The sequence below is a fragment of the Capricornis sumatraensis genome, chromosome 2 (assembly GCF_032405125.1).
Source record: "Capricornis sumatraensis isolate serow.1 chromosome 2, serow.2, whole genome shotgun sequence".
Lineage (NCBI taxonomy): Eukaryota > Metazoa > Chordata > Mammalia > Artiodactyla > Bovidae > Capricornis > Capricornis sumatraensis.
In genome coordinates this window covers 203,750,294-203,773,218 of record NC_091070.1, presented here as the reverse complement: position 1 = coordinate 203,773,218, position 22,925 = coordinate 203,750,294, and the positions used below count along the sequence as shown (strand labels likewise).

Sequence of the window (22,925 nt, the reverse complement as noted above, 5' to 3'; positions counted from 1 at the left end):
TGGAAGGAATGATGCTAAAGCCGAAACTCCAATACTTTGGCCACCTCATGCGAAGAGTTGACTCATTGGAAAAGACTCTGATGCTGGGAGGGATTGGGGGCAGGAGGAGAAGGGGACAACAGAGGATGAGATGGCTGGATGGCATCACTGACTCAATGGACTTGAGTCTGAGTGAACTCCGGGAGATGGTGATGGACAGGGAGGCCTGGTGTGCTGCGATTCATGGGATCGCAAAGAGTCAGATACGACTGAGCGACTGAACTGAACTGAACTGATTATTCAAGCTAAGGTCTGATTCTCGTACTTCCATCCTTGATTTTTTCCCCTGTCCCTCCAAATACCCTGACTCTGCTGACCCTTCTCAAGGGCTTGCAGGAGAGAGAAGCAGGAAAGGGGATGAATTTGACAGCTGGGGTCTTTGTCTGGTATTTGGAGGATCCTGTTTGTGAGCCAGGGAAACTAACATTGACGTCTGGCCAGGGTCTCTGCCTCCAACTCCCACCTCACAGGCGGCTCCCTGCCAGATTCCCTCAGGGATTTCTCTTAGGGTTAGAAATGATTGTGACTGTTGGTGAAGGGTTCTATCCCTCGGTGATCTCTTTGTCCACGGCAGCCTGGATGTTCTTGGCTACCTGGAGGCCGGACTTGATGGCTGTGTCTATCCAGGCGTGGGGCAGGCAGGTGTGCTCGCCAGCAAAGTGGATGCGGCCCTCTGGCTGGAAAAGTTGCTGCGAATAGTCCACAAACTGATAGGGTGTGAACTCGGTGAAGGCGCCCATGAAGAGGGGGTCCAGAGACCAGCGCTTGAGCACAGAAGAGGGGCACATGCGTTGCAGATCCTCCTTGGGAATCTGGTGCACCGCCGCCAGGTCCCTCAGGACGATATCCACCACCTGGTCCTGCTGCATGGATGCGAAGAAGAGGGAGGCTTTGTCCACGGTGTAGCAGGCCAGCAGGACGCCCTTGCCGCTGGGGAGGCGGTGGCTGGGGTAGTAGATGTAGCGGGAGGCAGGTCTGTGATGGAGACCCCGCCCTGGATGCCGGCCCGCTCCCGGAAGGGCTCGTTGCACGCCAGAACCACCTTGGTGGCGCTGGTATAACGCACTGAGCGGAGCGCGTCCATCTTGTCTTGGGAGAGCAGGGGCTCAAAGGTGATGAGACGCGTCGCCTTGGCTGAGGCGGAGATGATGACAAAGTCTGCGGTGAGGGTGCGCAGGGTGGAGTTGGTTTCGCCCGTCTGGTAGGAAATCCGAACCTCAGGCCCATCTCTCACTACCTTCTCCACCTTGGAGCCCAGACGGACGGTGCCAGGCTTCAGGCTGGCGTTAAGGGCTTTGGGAAGCTGGTCAAAACCACCGGTGATCTCGGAAAAGCTGTAGTGGTGAAGAGAGGGAAGCGGGGTCGGGGGGAGTGTGGGAGGCACCAAGTCAGTCTGCTGAGTTGCCAGCAGCGATCCCAGTCCAAAAAGGGGGGAAATGGGCCTCCTGCAGTATGTGGTGGATACTTCATGCGTGCTCAGTCATGTCTGACTCTTTTGCAACCCCATGGACAGTAGCCTACCAGGTTACTCTGTCCATGGAATTCTCCAGGCAAGAATACTGGAGTGGGGTGCCACTTCCTTCTCCATGGGATCTTCCTCACCCAGGGATGGAACCTGTGTTTCTTGGGTCTCCTGCATTGCAGGCAGATTCTTTACCATTGAGCAACCTGGGAAGTCTGTGTACTTCACACACGGCACCTTAACTAACCTCTGTGAGGAAGGGTTCATTGCTTACTTTTAGTTTGGAAAATGAACACCCAGAAAAAAGGGACTTTCTCACAATGACATGTGCAATCTAGCAGGAAAGCCCATGGCTTCAGCCACCATGCAATTGTGCATCCCAGGAGGCATCCTGCAGACCTACGTGTTCCAGCCCTTGCCCAGCTTGTGTGAATCTGAGTTGCATGACTTCTCTGAGCCTCAGCCCCCTCACTGGTAACATGACTCTGAATTATAGTGTACTTTGGCCACCTCATGTGAAGAGTTGACTCACTGGAAAAGACTCTGATGCTGGGAGGGATTGGGGGCAGGAGGAGAAGGGGACGACAGAGGATGAGATGGCTGGATGGCATCACTGACTCAATGGACGTGAGTCTGAGTGAACTCCGGGAGTTGGTGATGGACAGGGAGGCCTGGCGTGCTGCAATTCATGGGCTTGCAGAGTCAGACACGACTGAGCGACTGAACTGAACTGAACTGAACTGACCTTCCAAGTGATCATAGCATTAAATGTGATCATCCTTGGAAAATGCTTAGCATGGCACCTGGCACATAGGAACTACTCAGTAATCAAAGTTCCCTTTCTCTGTTCTGCGTGTTTGAGAAAGGGGTAGACTCAAGGTCTGGTCCAGATCAGCCTTACTCATTACTTGTGAAGATCATGTCCATCTGAAGGGACTCCAGAAGGGACTTGTAGTATCCAGCATCCTCATTCATCACATCCCTGATCATCTTTACTCCTCCTTGGCTCAGCATCCCTTCCTTCAGCAGGTAAGCCTGCTGGATGGAAGCATCAGATAGAGGGCACAGTATGTAGGAAGGGGCCTCAGTAGGGGCCTGGGGTAGGCAAGGTTGAAGCAGGGGTGAGGGGACTCCAGGGAGGTGAAGCCTTGGACATTTGGGAGAAGGTCCTGGTAAGGAGGGGACAATCCCAGGGGTCTAGGTTGAGCACAGACCCCCTTTCATCCCTATCTTGGGACTTTGCCTCACTCACCTTGGTGGAGTAAGAATCATAAAAGGACATCAAGTGGCTGCAGTTTAATTCTTTCAGGCTTTTGAGCTGTAGAGAAGAGCAAGGGGTAGTAACTTGAAAGTCATAGAGCCAGAGGCGGGACTTCTGGTTTCTCTGGATGATCCTTTGCAGTGGGCGGGGACTAAGAGGAAGTAGATGGAAGGAAAAGGGGGAGGGAGTTTCCACCTCCTAAATTTTCTCTTCTCTCCCAGATCTCTCCTTCATTTAATTTAAAGGTGAAGACATTTACTTCAATCCAGGAAGACTGATTCATTACCAAGCATTGGATTACCTGGTGATTCCCCTTCCTTCTACTGCTTAACCAAGGAATGGATGATTGGTCCACACGGGACAGAAGAGATGGAGCTGGGCACTAGGGCTCGGGTGGCAGTATTCTTAGGGGGTGTTAGAAGGAAGATAGACCAATCATAAGAGTACCAGGTAGGAGTAAGGTGGCCTGATGGATGGTCGCCTAGCTTGCTAAGTGACTTTTGGCCAGACCTGTTTTTTCCTGACCCTGGGGTGGCAGCGGGGGGCGGTGGGGAGAGGAAGGAGGCAGAAGTCACCTTGCCAAGGGACTGGTAGGAGAGATTTATAGCATTTTTGCCCTTTTCTCTTGGGTTCATGGAATAGCCTAGAAGCTCTGGGTTGGCCTTAATCTCCCTGGCGCGGTAGCGTTTTCTGTTGATGAAGTACCAGGTGTTGTCATCATACTGGAGGAACTTGTTTAGCTTCAGGCCCAGCTTCCTGACATAGGTGTGGACCAACCTGGAACAGACACAGGCGCAACGTGGCCCTCATCCATGTGACATCTCATTCCTGTTTACCTCACAGTAGAAATTATTTCCAGGAAAACCAGTTTCTTCGTGTGCCCAAGGAGCCCAGACCGACTGCCGCCCCATCTCTAACCTCGGCTTCTCTTACTGCTGCGTCAGTTCTTTTTCTCTTATTTTTGCACTGAGGGAGACAGGGAGTAGGTTTTCCCCATGACTGAAAGAAGGCCCTTAAGGAAATCCCAGTATAGAGAGCTCAGCTACAGAGCCCAAGACATTTTGTTTCAGACAGAATTTAAAATCCCATTTCTAAGTACGCTTGAAAAGTGAGAGTTTTAGTCGCTCAGTTGTGTCTGACTCTTTGCAACACTTTGGACTGTAGCCCACCAGGCTTCTCTGCCCATGAAATTCTCCAGGCAAGAATACTGGAATGGGTATTCTTGCGGATCTTCCTGACCCAGATTCTCCTGCATTGCAGGCATATTCTTTACCATCTGAGGCACCAGAGAACCCCTAAGTAAGTTTGAGGCCATATCTAAAAACACCTACTTTGCGCTGCTACTGTTAATTTTTTGGTTTTGTTTAGGATAGTGTTTGTAGGGAAATCTCAGGTTTAGTTTCCACTTAAGGCAAAAAATGAGGCATGTGGTGGGGCGTCAGGCGAAGGATCTTTTTGTCTTACAAGCCCCAGAACTGGGGGCCAGGTTCTCTTCCAGATTCTGATTTAGAAACTGAGCATATGCTTTGGTGCCAAGTACTCCCTTGATTTTGAGGAGCTTTGTCACTTCCTCCTAGGAGAACCTTAGGTCAATCACTTAATATCTCTGAGCCCAGTTTCTTGATTTGTAAATAGGAAAAATACAAGTATTACATTATAGGGTTGGGAGAGTCAAATGAAATGATGCACATATAGTATTTAGGACAGGGCCAGACACATAGGAGGTGTTCACGAATGACAGCTACTATTATTATTATTTACTTTATAGCTTAAAGTAGTACCTGGCTTCCCTGGTGGCTCAGACTGTAAAGAACCTGCATGCAATGCAAGAGACCTGGGTTGGATCCTTGGATTGGGAAGGTCCCCTGGAGAAGGGAATGGCTATCCCCTCCAGTATTCTTGCCTGGAGAATCCCATGGACAGAGGAATCTGGCAGGTTACAGCCCATAGGGTCACAAAAGAGTCGGACAACAACAAATGGTCATTATTAGTTTGGGATCTTCCACTTTCTGTATTATCCTGAGCTCTGAGCCTCGGTCATCTCTGTCAGCTGGGGGACCAGACTTGCAGGGTTGAATTGCATGAGACAGTGAGTCTGAAAGGGCTCTGACACAATGGCAGCAGCCCATCCTCTGCTCCTCTTAATTCTTCCTCCTTGCCTTTTGCTCCATCCCTCTCCTGAGACTTACCTGTGGGACTTTGGGATTCGCATGGGCCCCAGTTCATAGTACCAGCCCTCCTTCTCGTTCCTGAATGTCATCACTCGACCCCCGACGTAGTCGCTGGCTTCCAGGATGGTTACCTGGTATCCAGGGAGGCTGCTGTCACTCCCAGAGTCATGCACTCCCTTTTCCCACCTGCCCTGGCCACAGGCTCTATTCTGGAATTCCCACTGGTAATGTAGGAATGTGCAGGATAACCAAACTGGGCAGAGTGGGGTTTTCTCCCAGAGGGACCTGAGTAACGTAGGTGATGCAGAAGGGCTCCAGGGTTGCAGGGGTCAGAACACCTCTTGGCCCTTTCTGGCTAGCATAGCCCTTCTCTACTTTTATTCCCAAAAGAACACAAGTTACAATTAGGTCTCAGGGGATGCAGTTTTTTGAGGAACAATAACTAAGGGCTAAGGGACCCAGTGGGTTATGCTCAGTTGTCTAAAGGCTGTCTGTAACCCCACTCCTTTTCTTTTTTCACCCAACGAAGCAAACTGGAGGTGAAGGACTGAGGCCCCTCCCATACCAGCTCACCTGATGGCCCGCATCTTGCAGGGCCTTGGCCGCCGTCAGCCCTGACATGCCAGCTCCCACCACCACTATGCGCTTGGGCACCGGGGAGGTGTGGAGGCCCTCCTGGGCTGTGACAAGGATAGACTCATATTCAGGGTCCTGGAAACACTTAGCCAAGTCCTCATAGAAGCCAAGGCAGCTGGGAGTGGCCAACAAAAGCCCCAAGATCAGGATTCCTGGGGCAGAGAAAGGAATGGGGGCTGGGGCTCTGTACCCTGCCCTACCTGGGCTGAGCTTGTCTGTGTGGATGAGTGGGAGTGTAAGGTCAGGAGTGTCTGTCCAATGTGCGGTTGTAAACATGTGTTTGTGATTGTGTCTGTATCTGTGTTGTGTGGGATATGAGCGATGTGTGAACTATGCTAGCTTTAGTTGTGTGATTGTGAATGTTCACGTGTGTGGATGTGATTGGAAAATCCTGGTTGTGTGCAGCTTCCTATTGGAGGGTAATGTGCCTGCTTCTGAGGGTGAATGTGTGTGTGTTTGAGGTTGTCTATGACAAAACTGCTGTGGTTGTGAGTCTCTGGTCATTGCCCTGTGTAACTGTGCATTGTTTGTGATTTTACGTGCAATGAGTATGTTGCGGGACAGTGTAGGAACCTGAGTAAATGTGTGGATGAATCTGTACAGAAAAGTGAGAGATGTTGTAGAAACAGTGCGTGTTGGCCTGTGTTTGGAGGAGGGAGAATGATACGTATGCATTTGCTTGAGTTTCAGAGAGAATTTGGTTGCTTGTGTTCTTGTGTTTGATTCTCTGTGTGTTTGAGCATGAGGTGGGACTGGGGAGCCTGAGGATGTCTAAATTCTTTGGAAATGTGTGCATTTGTGAGAGGGTGTGTGTGTGTGTGTGTGTGTGTGTAGCAGAGTTCCCTTCGGGGAAGGGGAGTAGGGGAATTGTGACCACTTTCTCAATGACTCCTCATGCCCCACAGGAACTTGCTAGTCCTGTTGTTCTTCTCCAGCCTCACAGTAGTTTTTTCAAAACATTCTGTGTTTTCTAATGTGCAGTCAAGATTGAAAACCATAGTTAATACATAACATAAGGCCAGAGTGACTTGGTTTTCTCCTATCCAAATAGCTATTCTGGTGTACAGAGATATTCCCCTAAGAGTCTGGAACCCTGAAAGAGAGTCTGTGTGGTTCCCTTGGTGTCGCTTGCTCTAAAGGGAACAGCCAGGAGCCGTGGCACACTGATGCCCCTGCACTAGCTTTAGGATTTTTGGCAGCTGAGAATCCCCTTAATCCAGTCTTTGTACTGGCAGCACAGCTGAAGCTCTCAGAAGAAAAGGGGTCTTCAGGGGCCACCCACTGAGGAGGAGCAGGGACCCTGCTGGTTCCCAGTGCAGGCCACTCCCAATGCTAGAAGAGCCTTCTGAAGAGGAGACTTCTCAGGAAAGGGGAGAGGAGTGACCACGCCCCATGGGACAGAGAGTCAAGCCTCCCAGCAGCCCCCAGCCCCCAGCCCACCTCAACCTCTGGACTCCATTCTCCCCCCGGGACAGGTTTTCCCATCTCCCTGAGTGATTGCCATTCTGTCTCAGTCCCCATGACCTTCCCCTTGAGTGGGCCCGACCCCCACATGCATTCTCCAGATCTGTATCCATCCTCTCGACTCACTTTCAACCCCTGGACCTACCCATAGCCCCTGACCTAGCTCCCGTCCCATCTCAGAACCCACCCCTCTTTCCCTAGCCTGGCCCTATGCCCAGACTCCCCTTTGGACCCATTTCACCTTCCCCCCAGGCCACCCCCACCCCACAGTCTAGCTCTTCTGCCCTGTTTCAGCGTCCAGTACCTCCTTCCTCAGGTGCCTCTCTCTCAGATTCAGAGGAAGAACCCTCCTTACCTCTCATCTTGACCATGACCCTGCAGCTCAGGCTGAGTCTGGTACAACTCTCCCTCTTTAAGAGGAGCCAGCTCCACTCAGAAGTCACTGGCCTCATCCCACGAGAATACCCTAGGGGCCAATTGGCTGGGCCAAGCAGAAAAGCCCTGCCCTCAAGGCCTGGCTGTCAGGTAAAGATGACTGTGGTGACTCAGTACCCACCCCCCCACCTCCCCGCCCCGCCTCAGCTTCTGCACCCCTATCTTCCTTCTGGCCCATCTCCCCTCCTAGGGAAAGCCCCTTCTCCCAGCTCAGATCACAGTCAGTGATGGGAAGGGGTTGTGGATGCCAGGTGGGCCATCCCAAACCTGCTGGGACCATCTCTCAGGAAGGGCTAAGGATTGGGAATGAACCTCTGGGCTGGTTTGGAAATCCAGAGTCTGGGCTCCCAGCACAGGCCAGACCTCCTGACTGCTCTCACTAGAGAATGCCCCTGTTCCGCTGCCGTCTCACTGCAGAGCCTTCTGCTCCAAGGTGAGGATTCTAGCCATGAGTTCCCTTGGGAGGGCTGGGCTCTGCCCGCCCCTCTCAGGTGTTCCCTCTGTGGGCAGGGTAGAGTCTCTGGTCTGGCCCATTTGCCGTGGGGAGTGGGCGTTCTTCTCCATTCCTCTGGGCCCCCCCGGGCTTCCTTAGGCACAGGCGGGCTTCCCTGGCACTGGAATTTCTTCTTCTGGGGAATCAGGCCAGCTGGCGTGGTGCCAGCGCGAGTCTGCGTCCTCTGTGTACAGTGCAGGGAGAAGGGGCAGGAAACCGTCACAGAGCAGCGGCCTGGGGCTGGGGAGGGGGCTGGAGTGTGAGCAGATGTTCGGCAGCTGGGACACAGGACTCAGATCCTGGGCACTAGGGCGGCATTGGAGAAAGGGCGCCAGCAATGGAGTCAAACAGACTGAGTTCAAATTCTGCTTAGTCGTGTTGTAGCTGTGTGTCTTGGGACATATAGTATGCTTCTCTGAGCCGGCTTTCCTTATCTGTAAAACTGGGTAATAATACTTTCTTTACAGGGTATTTCAAGGATTAAATGAGATGATGTGTGGAGAGCCTGGCATAGGTAGGTACCTAAGCTGGTTTCCTTCTTTCCTTTTGGAGATAGGGTTTGTCACACAACTGCAATATCTCTAAAAAGAGGTAGTTCCTCCATCACAGAGTTGCTAGCAGTGGCAGATAGAATGATGTTTAGAGAAACTGTGACTGGCTGGGCAGGTCGAGGACTCTTGCTTTCTTGCTCTCATTCTATTGTCGATTCTTTTACATTTTTAATAGCTTTATTGAGATACAGTTTATATACCATACAATTCACCCATTTGAAGTGAACAATTTAGTGGTTTTTAGTGTATTCACAGAGTTGTGCTACTATTACCACAACTAACTTAAAACATTTTCATTATTCTCCAGGAAATTCAAACTGGGGCTCTGTAACAACCTAGAGGGATGGGAAAGTGTGGGAGATAGGAGGGAGGTTCAAGAGGGAGGGGACATGTATACACCTATGGCTTACTCATGTTGATGTATGACAGAAATCCAACCAATACTGTAAATCAATTATCCTTCGATTAAAAATAAATAAACGAACAAACAACAAAAAAAGAAATCCCATACACTTTAGCCTTCACCCCCCATTCTCTGCATCCTCCTAACCTTAGGCATCCACTATTCTGCTTCCTGCCTCTATGGGTTTGCCTGGTTTGGATATTTCATATAAATGTAATCATACAATATGTGGTCTTTTGTGGCTGGCTCCATTCATTTAACATAACATCTTTAAGATTCATCCATGTTGCAGCATGTATCAGTACTTCATTTATTTTCATGGCTGAATAATAGCCATTTCTGGCTGGCTCTTATTCCATTTATGACTGAATAATATTTCATTTATACCACATTTTGTTTATCCACTCATCTTTTGGGTTTGACCCTCTGGTGTAGTGGGAATTCCTAATAACGTATTTTCTCAGCCTTGAGAAATTCCACAGAAATAGAATCTGGAAAAACAGCATATATTAAGAAACTATGTTAATAATTATCTTCCACGTTTTTCTTAGAATAATAGCCTTGTTACAAACCCCAAGGCCAGACCCAGAGGGCGTATGACTGGGATCATGAAGGCATGGACTTTGGAACATCGGGTCAGCGCCAAGCATGAACACTGCCTACACACTTGCTGATTGTTCTCGAGACTTGCCCCAAAAGGAAACGGCCTGGGATAAAAATAAGGAAATCTGGACTATGTCAGTGTAATCCATGACATTTAGGAGTATGTGACTGAAACAGAATAGGTCTTGAGAAAGATAAGGCCAAAGAAATTCTTGTAGTCTGTGCTTAGGAATAAAACCTGGACTCTGAGTGGACTCTGCACCTCAGTCCAGTGGAGGCTGCAGGTCTCCTGACCCACGGCACCAGATTTTGTCTTCTATCTTCATTCTAGTTGCTCGCTCCCAGACCATTAGGGCAGCAATCTGGTTTCCCACGTTCTAGCTGTGATACACAGTGTGGCTGTAAACGTTCTTTTTATGTGGATATAGGTTTCATTTTTCTCGGGCGTACACCTTGAAGTGGGATTGCTGGGTTATATGTTAGTTCTGTGTTTCACCTTCAGAGGAACTGCCAGATCGGTTTCCAAAGTGGCTGCACCATTTTACTTTCCCACCAGCAATGAACGAGAGTGCCAATTTCTTCTCATTCTCCACGACACTTGTTATTATCTGTGCTTTTGATTATAGCCATCCTAGTGGGGGTAAAGTAATATTTCATTGTTTTCTCATGTGCACTTCCCCAATGATAAGTGACTTAAAACTCAACATCCAGGAAACAAAGATCATGGTATCTGCTCCCATCACTTCATGGCCAATAGATGGGGAAACAATGGAAACAGTGCCAGATTTTATCTTCTTGGGCTCCAGAATCACTGCAGATGGTGACTGAAGTCATGAAATTAAAGATGCTTGCTCCTTGGAAGAAAAGCTATGACCAACCCAGACAGCATATTAAAAAGCAGAGACATTACTTTGCCACCAAAGGTCCATCTAGTCAAAGCTGTGGTTTTTCCAGTGGTCATGTATGGATGTGAGAATTGGACCATAAAGAAAGCTGAGCACTGAAGAATGGATGCTTCTGAACTGTGGTATTGGAGAAGACTCTTGAGAGTCCCTTGGACTGCAAGGAGATCCAATCAGTCAATCATAAAGGAAATCAGTCCTGAATATTCATTGGAAGGACTGATGTTGAAGCTGAAGCTCCAATACTTTGGCCACCTGATGTGAAGAGCTGCCTCATTTGAAAAGACCCTGATGCTGGGAAAGATTGAAAGGAGGAGGAGAAGGGGATGACAAAGAATGAGATGGTTGGATGGCATCACTGACTTGAAGGACATGAGTTTGAAAAAGCTCTGGGAGTTGGTGATGGACAGGGAGGCCTGGCATGCTGTAGTCCATGGGGTCGCAAAGAGTCAGACATGACTGAGGGACTGAACTGAACTGAACTGATGATCAGTGACCTTGAGCATCTTTTCATGTGCTTAATGGACATCTGTATATCTTCTTTGGAGAAATGGTCATTCAGATCCTTTGCCCATTTTTTCATTTGGTTAGTTGTGTCTTTATTATTGAATTGTAAGGATTCTTTATGGTAGCTCAACTGGTAAAGACTGCCTGCAATGCAGGGAAGATCCATCGGAGAAAGGATAGGCTATCCACTTCAGTATTCTTGGGCTTCCCTGGTGGCTAAGATGGTAAAGGGTCCACCTGCAGCGTGGGAGACCTGGCTTCGATCCCTGGGTTGGGAAGATCCCCTGGAGGAGGACACGGCAACCCACTCCAGTATTCTGGCCTGGAGAATCCCCAAGGACGGAGGAGCCTGGTGGGCTACAGTCCAAGGTGTCACAAAGAGTCCTAGGGGTCACAAAGGGTCAGACATGACTGAGCGTCTAAGCACAAGGGTTCTTTATATTGCAGATAAAATCCTTTTCATATATATGATTTGCAAATATTTCTGGCAGCCTCATTCCGTGGGTTGCCTTTTTACTTTCTTGATGGTGTCCTTTGAAGCACAAATGTTTTGAATTTTGAAGAATCCTTATTTTTCCTTTTGTTGCTTGTGCATTTGGGGTCCTAAGAAACTATTGCCTAATCCAAGATCATAAGACTTACTCTTTGCTGTCTTCTATAAGTTTTATGTTTTCAGCTGGTATATTGAGGTCTTTACTCCATTTTGAAGTGATATTTGTAAATGATGTGAAGTAGAGTTCCAACTTCATTCTTTTGAACGGGCTATTCATTGTCTCAGCACATTTTATTAAAAGGACTATTCTTCCCTCCTTGGCCCTGAAGGGCGGGCAGGCTGCTCTGAGCAGGCGGGGGCGGGTTGGGGGAGAGGAGTGGTCGGGCTGGGCGGGCCGGCAGGCAGACGACTCCGAACTTCTGCGCTGCCCGCAACTGCACGCGGAAGAGCATGCAGTCTGACCTGGCCTTCTTCAGGTTCCCGTGGGATCTGGCCAGATGCCAGAAGTAGGTGGTGAACTGTAGGCGAGCAGACTTAGAAGATAAAATACCTAATCAACTAAATAAACATTATCGGCCGTGTGTCAAACACTTTGAAACTTGTATGATCTGCAGAATTAGTCCTTATGGGACCGTTCTCCGAGATAATGCAATAGCAATAGTATTCGATCTTACCAGCCATTTGAATAATCCGCATAGTAGACACAGAAAACAAATGAAAAGGATTGAGTGAAGATGAAATTGAGACAGTGAAACAGAAAAGTAGTGATCGTGTTAGTGACTCAACTTCTGAACGCCTTTTTAAAAGGCCTTGACCTGTTGATGAAACTTCTGAACAGGAACCAAACATAAGGAAATAAACAACAGCAATGCTCAAAATTCCAGTGCCTAAGTCCATGGGATCGCTAAGAGTCGGACACGACTGAGCGACTTCACTTTGACTTTTCACTTTCATGCATTGGAGAAGGAAATGGCAACCCACTCCAGTGTCCTTGCCCGGAGAATCCCAGGGACAGGGGAGCCGGGTGGGCTGCCGTCTATGGGGCCGCACAGAGTCGGACACGACTGAAGTGACTTAGCAGCAGCAAGGAGGGGGTGAAGAGCAGGATGAAGACATTTTACCTTTAACTCTTGAAGAGAAGGAAAACAAAGAATACTTAACATCTTTATCTAAAATTTTGATTCTTATGGGATAACAAAACATACCTCTGGACGGCCATGAAGCTGATGAAATCCAAGAAAGTCCTTTTATTCCTGGTAACTTTCAAGCGCTGCTAGAATGCCAGATCAGTTCTGGTGAAGAGATTCTGAGAAAGCGCTTTGAGACAACAGCAGTTAACATATTGTTCTGTTCCAAAACAGCAGAAACAGATGCTAGAGATCCGTGAGAGCTACATTCGGGAAGAAACCCTCAGGGAAGTGAGAGACTCTCACTTCTTTTTCATCATCACTGATGTGGTGGACATCGCAGGGGAAGAGCACCTGCCTGTGTTGGTGAGGTTTGTTGATGAAGCTCACAACCTGAGAGAGGAATTTGTAGGCTTTCTGCCTTATGAAGCTCATGCAGAAATTTCACACTATAATAACTGAGAAATGGGGATTAAACATGGAGTAATGTTGCAGCCAGGCTTACATTGTGTCTAGGGGATTTTCATCCAAAATGAAAGTTGTTGCTTCTAGAGTTTTACAGAAATATCCCCAAGCTACACACTCTGCTCTTCTTGGGCCTTAAATATGTGGTTGGCAAAATCAGTGCCTGTTATGGGAATATCTGTTTCATTAGGACCAACTGAGGAAGTTTGTTCTTTTTTCCATCAATCACCACAACTGCTTTTAGAGCTTGAAAGTGTAATTTTTGTCCTCTTTCAGAACAATGAAGATAGGGGCAAAGAACTGAAGGAAATTTGCCATTCTCAGTGGACAGGCAGGCATGATGCTTTTGAAATCTTAGTGAACCTCCTACAAGCCCTTGTTTTATGTTTAGATGGCATAAATATTGATACAAATGTTAGATGGGATAACTGTATAGCCGGCCGAGCATTTGTGCTCTGTAGTGCGGTAACAGATTTTGATTTCATCATTACCATTGTTGTTCTTTAAAATGTTTTATCTTTTACAAGAGCCTTTGGGAAAAATCTTCAAGGACAAACCTCTGATGTCTTTTTTGCAGCCAGTAGCTTGAATGCAGTGTTACATTCACTAAATGAAGTGATGGGAAATATTGAAGTTTATCATGAATTTTGGCTTGAGGAAGCCACAGATTTGACAATCAAACTGTTTTCAGATGAAACTCCCAGGGAAATTTCGCAGAGCTCAGCACAGTAACCTGGAATCTCAGCTAACCTCTGAGAGTTACAATAAAGAAACTCTAAGTGTTCCGACTGTGGAACACATTATTCAGGAACTGAAGGATATATTCTCAGAACAGCACCACAAAGCTCTTAAATGCTTATCCCTGCTACCCTCTGTCATGGGACAGCTCAAATTCAGTACATCAGAAGAGCACCATGCTGACATGTACCGAAGTGACTTACCTAATCCTGACACACTCTCTGCTGAGCTGCATTGTTGGAGAATCAAATGGAAACACAGAGGGAAAGATGTGGAACTTCCATCTGCTATTTATGAAGCACTTCATCTGCCAGATATCAAGTCTCTTCCTAATGTTTATGCATTGCTGCAGGTCCTATGTGTTCTTCCTGTGATGAAAGTTGAGAATGAACGCTATGAAACTGGGCAAAAGCATCTCAAAGCATACTTGAGGAACACTTTGACATATCAAAGTTCAAGTAACTTGGCTTTGCTTAACATAAATTTTGATATAAACCACAATTTGGATTTAATGTTCGATACATATATCAAACTCTATACGAGTAAGTCAGAGCTTCCGACAGATAATTCAGAAACCATTGAAAATACCTAAGAGACTTTTAACCTAGACTTTCTCTTATATTTGATATTTGAAAAAAACCTGTAATACAGAAATTTTAAAATATCTTACAGAAAAACTGTAAGGGTAGGCCACATAATTACTGAATATCTTGACCTGTAGGCCTCCCATTGAATTCATTAGTCATTGATAATTTGCCTGTTTAAATGGGCTGTTTGAATGCCCATGCTTTGGAGACCTAACTGTTCTTCCAGAATATAGCATTGAAAGTACCATGTTATGTTTTTGTGTGACCTCTGCTAATGGCACTTTGGAATTGTTTTAGTTAAGTTGTCTTAGACATTATGTTTATCTCTGTGAATCCAATTGTCAGGTATTAAGTTATCAGATCTTTGAAAAAACAAAACTAGAGGAGGTATGGGAGGAAGGAACACATTTTTGTAAAATGTTACAATGAAGCTCATGATTGACTTTTGAATAGTAGAAGTTTTAAGTATGCTATTAAAAATCTGTAAAGGACAGTTGAGAAAATTATCAGACTGTAAGAGAAACATGTGAGGTGTCAAATAAGGATTTCAGTGCAGATTTTGTCTTTATCAAATGAAGTTGAAGCAACAAGTTAAAGTTCGAATGGAAGAGCCTGCCATTGTTGTTCCACATCTGGTTATTGCTGTTTGCATTCCTTTACGGAGCCTACATCTTCATGAGCCTTTTGGCAGATATATGTCGAACACTTCCGTTTCATGGTCAAGAAAGGATCAGAGGCCATGGGTACCGACAACTGATTTGTCTATTTTCTTCTGTCTTTTTCCATGACTGTATCTACTGCCTCATCTCAGGTTACAAGCAAAGCCTAGAAATCCTACAAAAATGTAGTTTATCTAGGAATAATACAGAAAATATTACTGTTATTTTTGGTGAAGAAGATCAATTTTGTATAGCTTATTTCAACCTAAATAAAATGTGAATTTTGTTTTAAAAAAAGAATATTCTTTCCTCATTAAATTATCTTGGAAAATTTATCCTTGTCAAAAATCGATTGACCATAAATGTGAACATCTATTTCTGGACTATCAATACTATTCTACTGAATTACAGGCAAATCCTTATAACACGAACACACTGTCTTGATTATTGGTTACTATAGTTTTGTAGTAACTTTTTTTTTGTAGCAACTTTTAAAATTGGTTAAAGACTGTTTTGCCTGTTCTAGGTGCCTTGAACTTCCATATGATTTTTTTCCCCTTGCTTTTAAAAAATTATATTTATTTTTATTTCAAGGATAATTGCTTTACAGTATTGCACTGGTTTCTATCAAACATCAACATGAATCAGCCATAGGTTTACCCATGTCCCCCTCCATTTGAACATTTCTCCCACCTCCCTTCCCATCCCATCCATCTAGGTTGTTATGCAATGTTAGGATAAACTTTCCAATTTCTGCCAAATGCCAGTGGGATTATGATAGCGATTGTGCTGAATCTGTAGGCAGTTTAGGAAATATTCACATCTTAACAGAGTTTGTTATTCTGATACATGAACCTGAGATGTCTTTCCATGTATATAGATCATCTTAACTTCTTTAAACAATGTTTTATAGTTTTCAGAGTATAGTTTTGTACTTCTTTTATTAAATTTATTCCTAAGGATTTCATTATTTTGATTCTATTAGAAACAGACTTTGCTTAATTTCATTTTTAAACTGTTTATTCCATCTATTGAAATACATGGTAAGAGCTCATGTGGTTTCTGTGTTTTATTCTATTGATATGGTATATTACATTAATTGATTTTCAAGTGTTAAACTAATCTTGCATTCCTGGGAGGTTGGGGACTTTTGCAGTTGTTACCATCACTGACAAAGAGATGAGGCGGCCCCACACTCAAAAGTAGAGTCTGGGTTGGAAATCCTGGTGGAGCCTCGAGTTACCATGGGTCGCTTACACCCACTCCATGTACTTTCTAGAGAGCACATTTACCTGCTGGATTAGCTTCATGCTGATGAGCTTGCTGGGGCCTCAGCAAACCAGGAAAGTTCTCGGGGAGTGAGCTGACTGAGGGGGATTTTTTGGAGACCCTGTGTTGTAGGCTGAAAAATGGCTCCTCAAGGATGTCCTAAGTCCTGGAGCCTGTGAATGTTATCTTATATAGCAAAAGGGAGTTTGTGTGTGTGATTAAATTAATCTTCTGAGATGGGGAGATGATCCTGGGGTTACCAGGTGGGCTCTAAATATAGTCACAAGGGTCTTTATTAGAAGGAAGGCAAGAAGGTCGAAGGGGATGAGGATGATGCGAACATGGAAGCAGAGGTTGGAGTGATGTGGTTGCAACCAAAGTAGCCTCTAAAAACTGGACGATGTAAGGAAGAGATTCTCCTCCAGAGCCTCCAGGAAGAACCAAACCTGCAAACACCGTGATTTTAGCTCAAGATTCACTTTGGGCGTCTGACCTCCAGAACTATAAGAGAATGCATTTGTGTCATTTAAGGCCACCAAGTTTGTGACAGTTTGTTACAGCAGCAACAGGAAACTAATATACTCTACCTCCTGGTTTTCTGGGCAGCACAGGTCTGAGCACTAGAACTCTTCCTCAAACCCTATCACAGCTGACTTCCCAGGGCTCTTGTTCCCCTGTCCCTCCTAGTTCTACATCCTGAATCTCGAAACACTCCTGTGTATGCTCCTGATGGTTCCTCTGAGCTTTGCAGGTACGACAGGAACACAGAAGTAATGCAGTCAGTCCACTAGGATTTAATTCTTGTATCTACTACTTGTGAGCTGTGTTGGTGGGCAAGTCACATCACTTTTCTGAACCTCAACAGATGTGGGTGGGGTTCCTCTTTTCCTCTTTTGTGTTCTGGAAGAGACTGGTGCAGTGGAAACAAGCCCTTGACTGAGAACCAGGACAGCTGGAAGTGGAATCTTCCATTTCAGTGCACAGATTCTCTAGTTGTGGCACGTGGGCTCCAGAGCACGTGGACTTTGGTAGTTGAGGTGCGTGATCTTAGTTCCCCAAACAGGGATCAAGCCCATGTCCCCTTCATTGGAAGGTGGATTCTTAACCGCTGGACCACCAGGAAGTCCCAGTTGTTAAACTTGTAACGTCACACCGTTTATAGTCCTAACCTGCCAGTTAGTGGCTATAGGACTTCTGTCACACTACTAAATCCCTATGACTCAGTTTCTTCATCTGCAAAATCATGAAGATTACAGCACCTGTCATAGGAATTTTTAAAAATTGAAGTATAATTGATTTACAATATTATATTAATTTCAGGTGTGCAACAAAGTGGTTCAGTGTTTTTATAGATCATGCTCCAATAAAAGCCATTAGAAGATATCGGCTATAATTTCCTGTGCTATATAGTATATCCTAGTTGCTTATCTAGTTTATACATAATATGTATCTCTTAATCTCATATCCCTAATCTCCCTTTCCTCTTTACATAGAAAACTAGTTCACTTTCTATAACTGTGAGTCTATTTCTTTTTGCATATGCATTGATGTGTATTACTTTTTAAATTCCACATGTAAGTGTTATCATACAGTATTTGTCTTTGTCTGACATTTCAGTAAGCATAATATTCTCTAGTCCATCCATGTTGCTCTAAATGGCAGAATCTCATTCTTTTTTTATGGCTGAAGCTGCATAACATTTTATTGTATGTATATATCACTTCTTCTTTATCAGTTCATCTGTACATGAACATTTAGGTTGCTTCCATATCTTAGTTACTATAAGTAATGCTGTTCTGAACATGAGGGTGTATGTATCTTTTAAAATTCGTGTTTTTCTGGATATATACCCAGGAGTGCAGTAGCTAGACCATATGGCAGTTCTATTTTTAATTTTTAAAGGACCCTCCACACTACTTTCCACAGTGGCTGCACCAATTTCCATTCCTACCAGCGGTGTGCAAGTGTTCTGTTTCTCCTCTTCTCCAACATTTATTATTTGTAGATTTTTTATGATATTCATTCTAACAGGTGATATTTCACTGATATTTTGATTTGCATTTCTCTAATAATTAGTGATGATGAGCATCTTTTCACTTGCTTGTTAGGCATCAATCTCTCTTCTTTATAAAGTTGTCTATTCAGGTCTTCCATTTTTTGATTGGATTTTTTTGATATTGAGTTATATGAGCTGTTTATATATTTTGTATATTAACTCATATGGATATTTTGAATATTAAATGGATTATTGTAAGCAAAACACATAACAGGCAATGCTTATAAGGTTTCCTCTTATTATTAGTATCACCATCATTGTTATTATTTTGTTGTTGACATTATTGGAGAATTCCATGGACAGAGGAGGCTTGCAGGCTATAGTCCATGGGGTCACAAAGAGTCGGACATGACTGACTGACTAACACTTTCAGGGGATTTTCTGGTGGCTCAGTGGTAAAGAACCTGCCTGCCAGTGCAGAAGACCTAGGTTTGGTCCTTGGGTCAGAAAGAACTGCTGGAGAAGAAAATGGCAACCCACTCCAGCACTCTTGCCTGGGAAATCCCATGGACAGAAGGAGCCTGGCGGGCTATAGTATATGCGGTCACAAAAGAACTGGACACAACTTAGTGACCAAACAGCAGCAATCCTATTATCTTCTCTGACCTATGTGTACTTTCATTGGCTCACACAAGATTTAGTCTTGGGGGATACAAATACCCAGGAATCAAGATGCTGAGGGCATGCATGATAAGATACCTGCAACTGACTAATTATTACTACACAGATGGACAGCTCTTCCTTCAAATTTCTAGAGAACAAAGCAGGGAAGGAGCATAGAGTCAATGGAATGGGTCCATGGCTGGTAGGCAGGACTTCTAGGTTCTAATCCCCTACACACTACCTCATGCAGACCAGTGACTTTCCTTCTCTGATCTTCAATTTTCATGGCTGTAAAAGAGAGTAGGAAACTGGACATGTTGACTTTGAAGGCCCCTTGTGACTTAGAGAGCAGTGAAGTGACCAAAACCAGCATCAGTGACTCCCTCAGGACTTAGCCCATGACAAGTGCTCCGTGAGTTTCTGTCTCCATCATTGTCGTCATCTGTAAAACAGGGACCATTACACCTCCCTCCCAGGTGTGTTGGGAGGACCTGATGAGAAAATATACATGAAAGTGCTTTGTGTGCAAGGCTGTCCCAAAGGACTGCTAAGATGCTCTTGATCATTATACCATCAGCAACTGCTACCATTTCCCTCAGCTCCCTCCCCAGACATAAACCCAGAAACTTTCTAGGACACCAGTCTTAGCAAAGGAGAGCTAATTCCCATGGAACCCCTCCCAGAAGCATTCTTAGCCTGGGGCTAATTACAGAGTCCCTGGATATTAGGACTGCCACAGCCCTAGCTTTTCTCTTCTTGCAGCCCACCCTCTTCTCCTTGAGGCCTGCAGGGCCACCTGGCTCAAAATGTAACATCCAGAGTCCAGTCTTGCCCCTCATACCAACCACCCCCATCCCCTGGCCCAGCCCCACTGGTGGTCACAACCAGCTCCAGGACAGCAGGGAGGATTTCAGTTAGAGTTCAGGTACAGCCATTAGTTTAGACACAAGCACTGAAGCCTGTGATACTGTGGACACAGCCCTAGCCCAAAAGGTTCGTAACAGGGCTCTGTTGCTGGCTCTCCCACTACCTAGCTGCATGGTCTTTGCCAAACCCCTCGTTTCTTCCAGATCGTATCACTTACCTGGAGTATGGAGAGTAGATGGATAGTAGGACCAAGCTTGATAGTCTTTTAAGTAATTCTGTCATTTAAAGAGTCAGAATGGCATGAGTTTCATTCTTATCTTTGATCCTAGATTGCTTCTGACTTCAGGCAAGTCACTGCACCTCCCTGGGCCTCAATTTCTTCATCTAGCCAATGGACAAATGGGTCCTGCATGGGCTATCTCTTCAGAGCTGAAGTGAGGGTCAGTGGCATGGGGAAAGAGGAGTCAGGGCCTGGCTCAGGGAAGAGTTGGTTATCATTGCCATTCTGGTTCTGAAGAAAAGGATTAACAAGGCAAGTTTTCATCTGTCCTGAGTTCTAGGCCCAACTCCCTCTCTTCCCTGAATCTCTAGGCCCATCAGGCTGGAGGACATATGTGTGTGTGTGTGGGGGGGGGGCGGGGGGGGTGTGGTAAGGAAGTTGGGGTACAGGAGAAGATGCCCACAGGGCAGTCCTCTGAGACTGTAGTTGAGTCTGAGGAAGAGCTGACAGTTGCAGGGAGCCTTGGGATCAGAGTCCCCTGCCTCCGCCTCATGAAGAACCAGAAGAACCTGGATGGAATGCTCAGGTATTTCTGACTTCAGGGACAGTTCAGGGGCACACAGTGGATCAGAGATGCCATGAGGAGGGATTGTGTCCCCTCCCTGTAAGGTGTGCTTCCAGGAAGAAGGAATGGGAAGGGGGATCAGGAAGTAGACACAGGGAGGGGATTAACTTTCATGAAGTGGTTATTCTGCGCTGAGCATCGGGCTCACGTGGGCCATCACTGGAGCTGCGTCATCACCTGTGAGAGAAGAAAAGAGTCTTCCGCATTTTAGAGAAATGGAAACTGAATCTTGCCTCAGAAGACAGAGCCAAGTGGGGGTAGCAGTGGCCTCCATGTGCTTCTGGGCTCCTCCTGTTATCAGCCTTTCTGATCTTGTTTGGACAAGTTCCTTACCCTTTCTGACACTGTTTTCTCATCTGTCAAATCCTTGCCTCCCAAGGCCTGTGCAAAGTAGGCTCTGAGTGCGCTTGGCCTTCATCCCTAAAGGTGGGAGCCAGTGGGGCCTGGGAGCTCCCTGAGTGCAGAGCTGGTCTTCCATGTGCTCTGCATAAGAAGGCCTCGACCATGGTCGGCCCTGCTGAGGGCTGTGAGGAGGCTGGCGAGGGTCCAGAGGACAGTGGCAGGGCCAGGCAAGAGGACTGGGCTGAGAGGGTCTGAGCTGCTGGGCTGGGCTCCTCCTGGACGAGGGTTGCTCATTGCCGGCTCCCCCAACCCCTGCCAATAGCAGAGTGGGAAGCCTCCAGCACTAGGTCACCCTGAGACGTCTGGCTTCTTAGGACTCAGGACTGGAAGCAGCGGTGTGCTGGTAAACACCTAACAATCCACCCTGGGAGGGGAGGGAGGAGTTCGGAGTTGTGTTGTTTTCTGGTTTCTGTGTTGGGTAGATATACCCATCGTGGCCAGATGTCAAGCAAACAAGATGTCACTGAACTCAGAGGCAGGGAGGGATTATGGAGCTCTCCATTATTAGAGCATTTCCATGATCAAAATCCCGTGGTGCAGACAACTTCTAAAACGCATGAAACAGATGTTTGCATTTTGTAGTAGAATGATCAGGATGTGAAAAATTTTGAGCTTTTGTTTCTACCCTTTTTGTTTGCTTGTTTGTTTCATTTTATAAATTGATTTTTCATTTCTTTTTTCACTCCTAACTATTAAGATTTAATTGACATATAACTATGTGTAACTTTAAGGAGTACAATGAGTGAATGGATACACTTATATATTGTGAAACAGTTACCACAATAAGGTTAGTTTAAGCATTCCTTCACTTCACCATTACATGTGGTTGCTATTTTGGTGTAAAACTTTACTTTTATAGCAACTTTCCAGTGTACAATAGAATATTGTTAACTGGAACCACTATGCTGCTGGTTAGATCCACAGGGCTTACTATCTTTGTGCCCTTTGAGCAACCCCTCTCCATTTCCCAACCCCCACCCCTCCACCTGCCCCCAGCTCCTGGCACCCGTACTCTACTCTGTTTCTATAAATTTTCTGTTTTTAGATTACACATGTAAGTGAGATCATACAGTGTTTGTCTTTCTATGCCTGACTTAGTTCAATTAGCATAGTGCTTTCAAGGTCCATTGATTTTTGTTTTTAACATACTTGACTTAATTATAGTTTATATACTCAACTTTAGTAATGATCTCGTTTAACACCATCCCACAGCATTTCTGAAAAGTCAGTGCATGACTCTGATGACCTGTGGCTGACTGAGAGGGACCTCTGAGCCCAAACTCTCTTCCTGAAGGGATGGGGAACCGAGGCACAGACAGAAGGCAGGATGGGAACTCAGTCATGGGCGGCATAGGCAAGACTTGTGCAGGAATTTCACCACGTTGTCTCATTGAATTCTCTCAGCAACCCCAGAAAGCTGGGTTATTAAGATATTATTCCTGTCATTTTCCGGAGGTGAAAATGGAGGCAGAATAACAGCAAGTTTAAGAGAACGAGCGCTAGAACATGACTGATCCTGATTCAGATTCTCTCTGTGCCCTTAGAAGACATGAGTCCTTGGGCAGCTTTCTCTACTGGCCCTCGACTTCCTTGGATGTAACATGAAGCTGATGCTGCTTTCCAGATACCTTTTGCCAGGACCTGGTTCAAGATCTGCATAAGGTGTGTGCTCCATGGTCAACTCATAAGTATCATCATGTCCAAGCTGTTCTGCAGAATGGAGGAAGATTTTGATTTGCCCCAGGTGGTTCAATAAGGAATAGGGATTTGACTCATTTTTGGTCTAATTGACAAGTTGGACATGGGGTTTAGAAGGTAAGAGGGAAATCGGCATGAGACCTTCAGTTCTTGTCATCTGTACAAGGTGACCAGGTATAACAGCCTCTC

The 22,925-nt window shown here is 45.9% G+C and overlaps 1 protein-coding gene and 1 pseudogene across 1 annotated transcript; one reads left to right on the top strand and one right to left on the bottom strand.

Moving 5' to 3' along the window:
* Positions 1-581: 581 nt before the first annotated feature.
* LOC138070554 (L-amino-acid oxidase-like) lies at positions 582-7,404 on the bottom strand. Its single transcript, XM_068961812.1, is given in 8 exon segments — positions 582-1,006; positions 1,009-1,373; positions 2,403-2,536; positions 2,754-2,819; positions 3,338-3,539; positions 4,952-5,064; positions 5,507-5,721; positions 7,389-7,404. Coding segments are annotated over 8 exon segments (1,536 nt in total).
* Positions 7,405-7,854: 450 nt separating this feature from the next.
* On the top strand, positions 7,855-14,342 carry LOC138070543 (52 kDa repressor of the inhibitor of the protein kinase-like; annotated as a pseudogene).
* Positions 14,343-22,925: the final 8,583 nt, after the last annotated feature.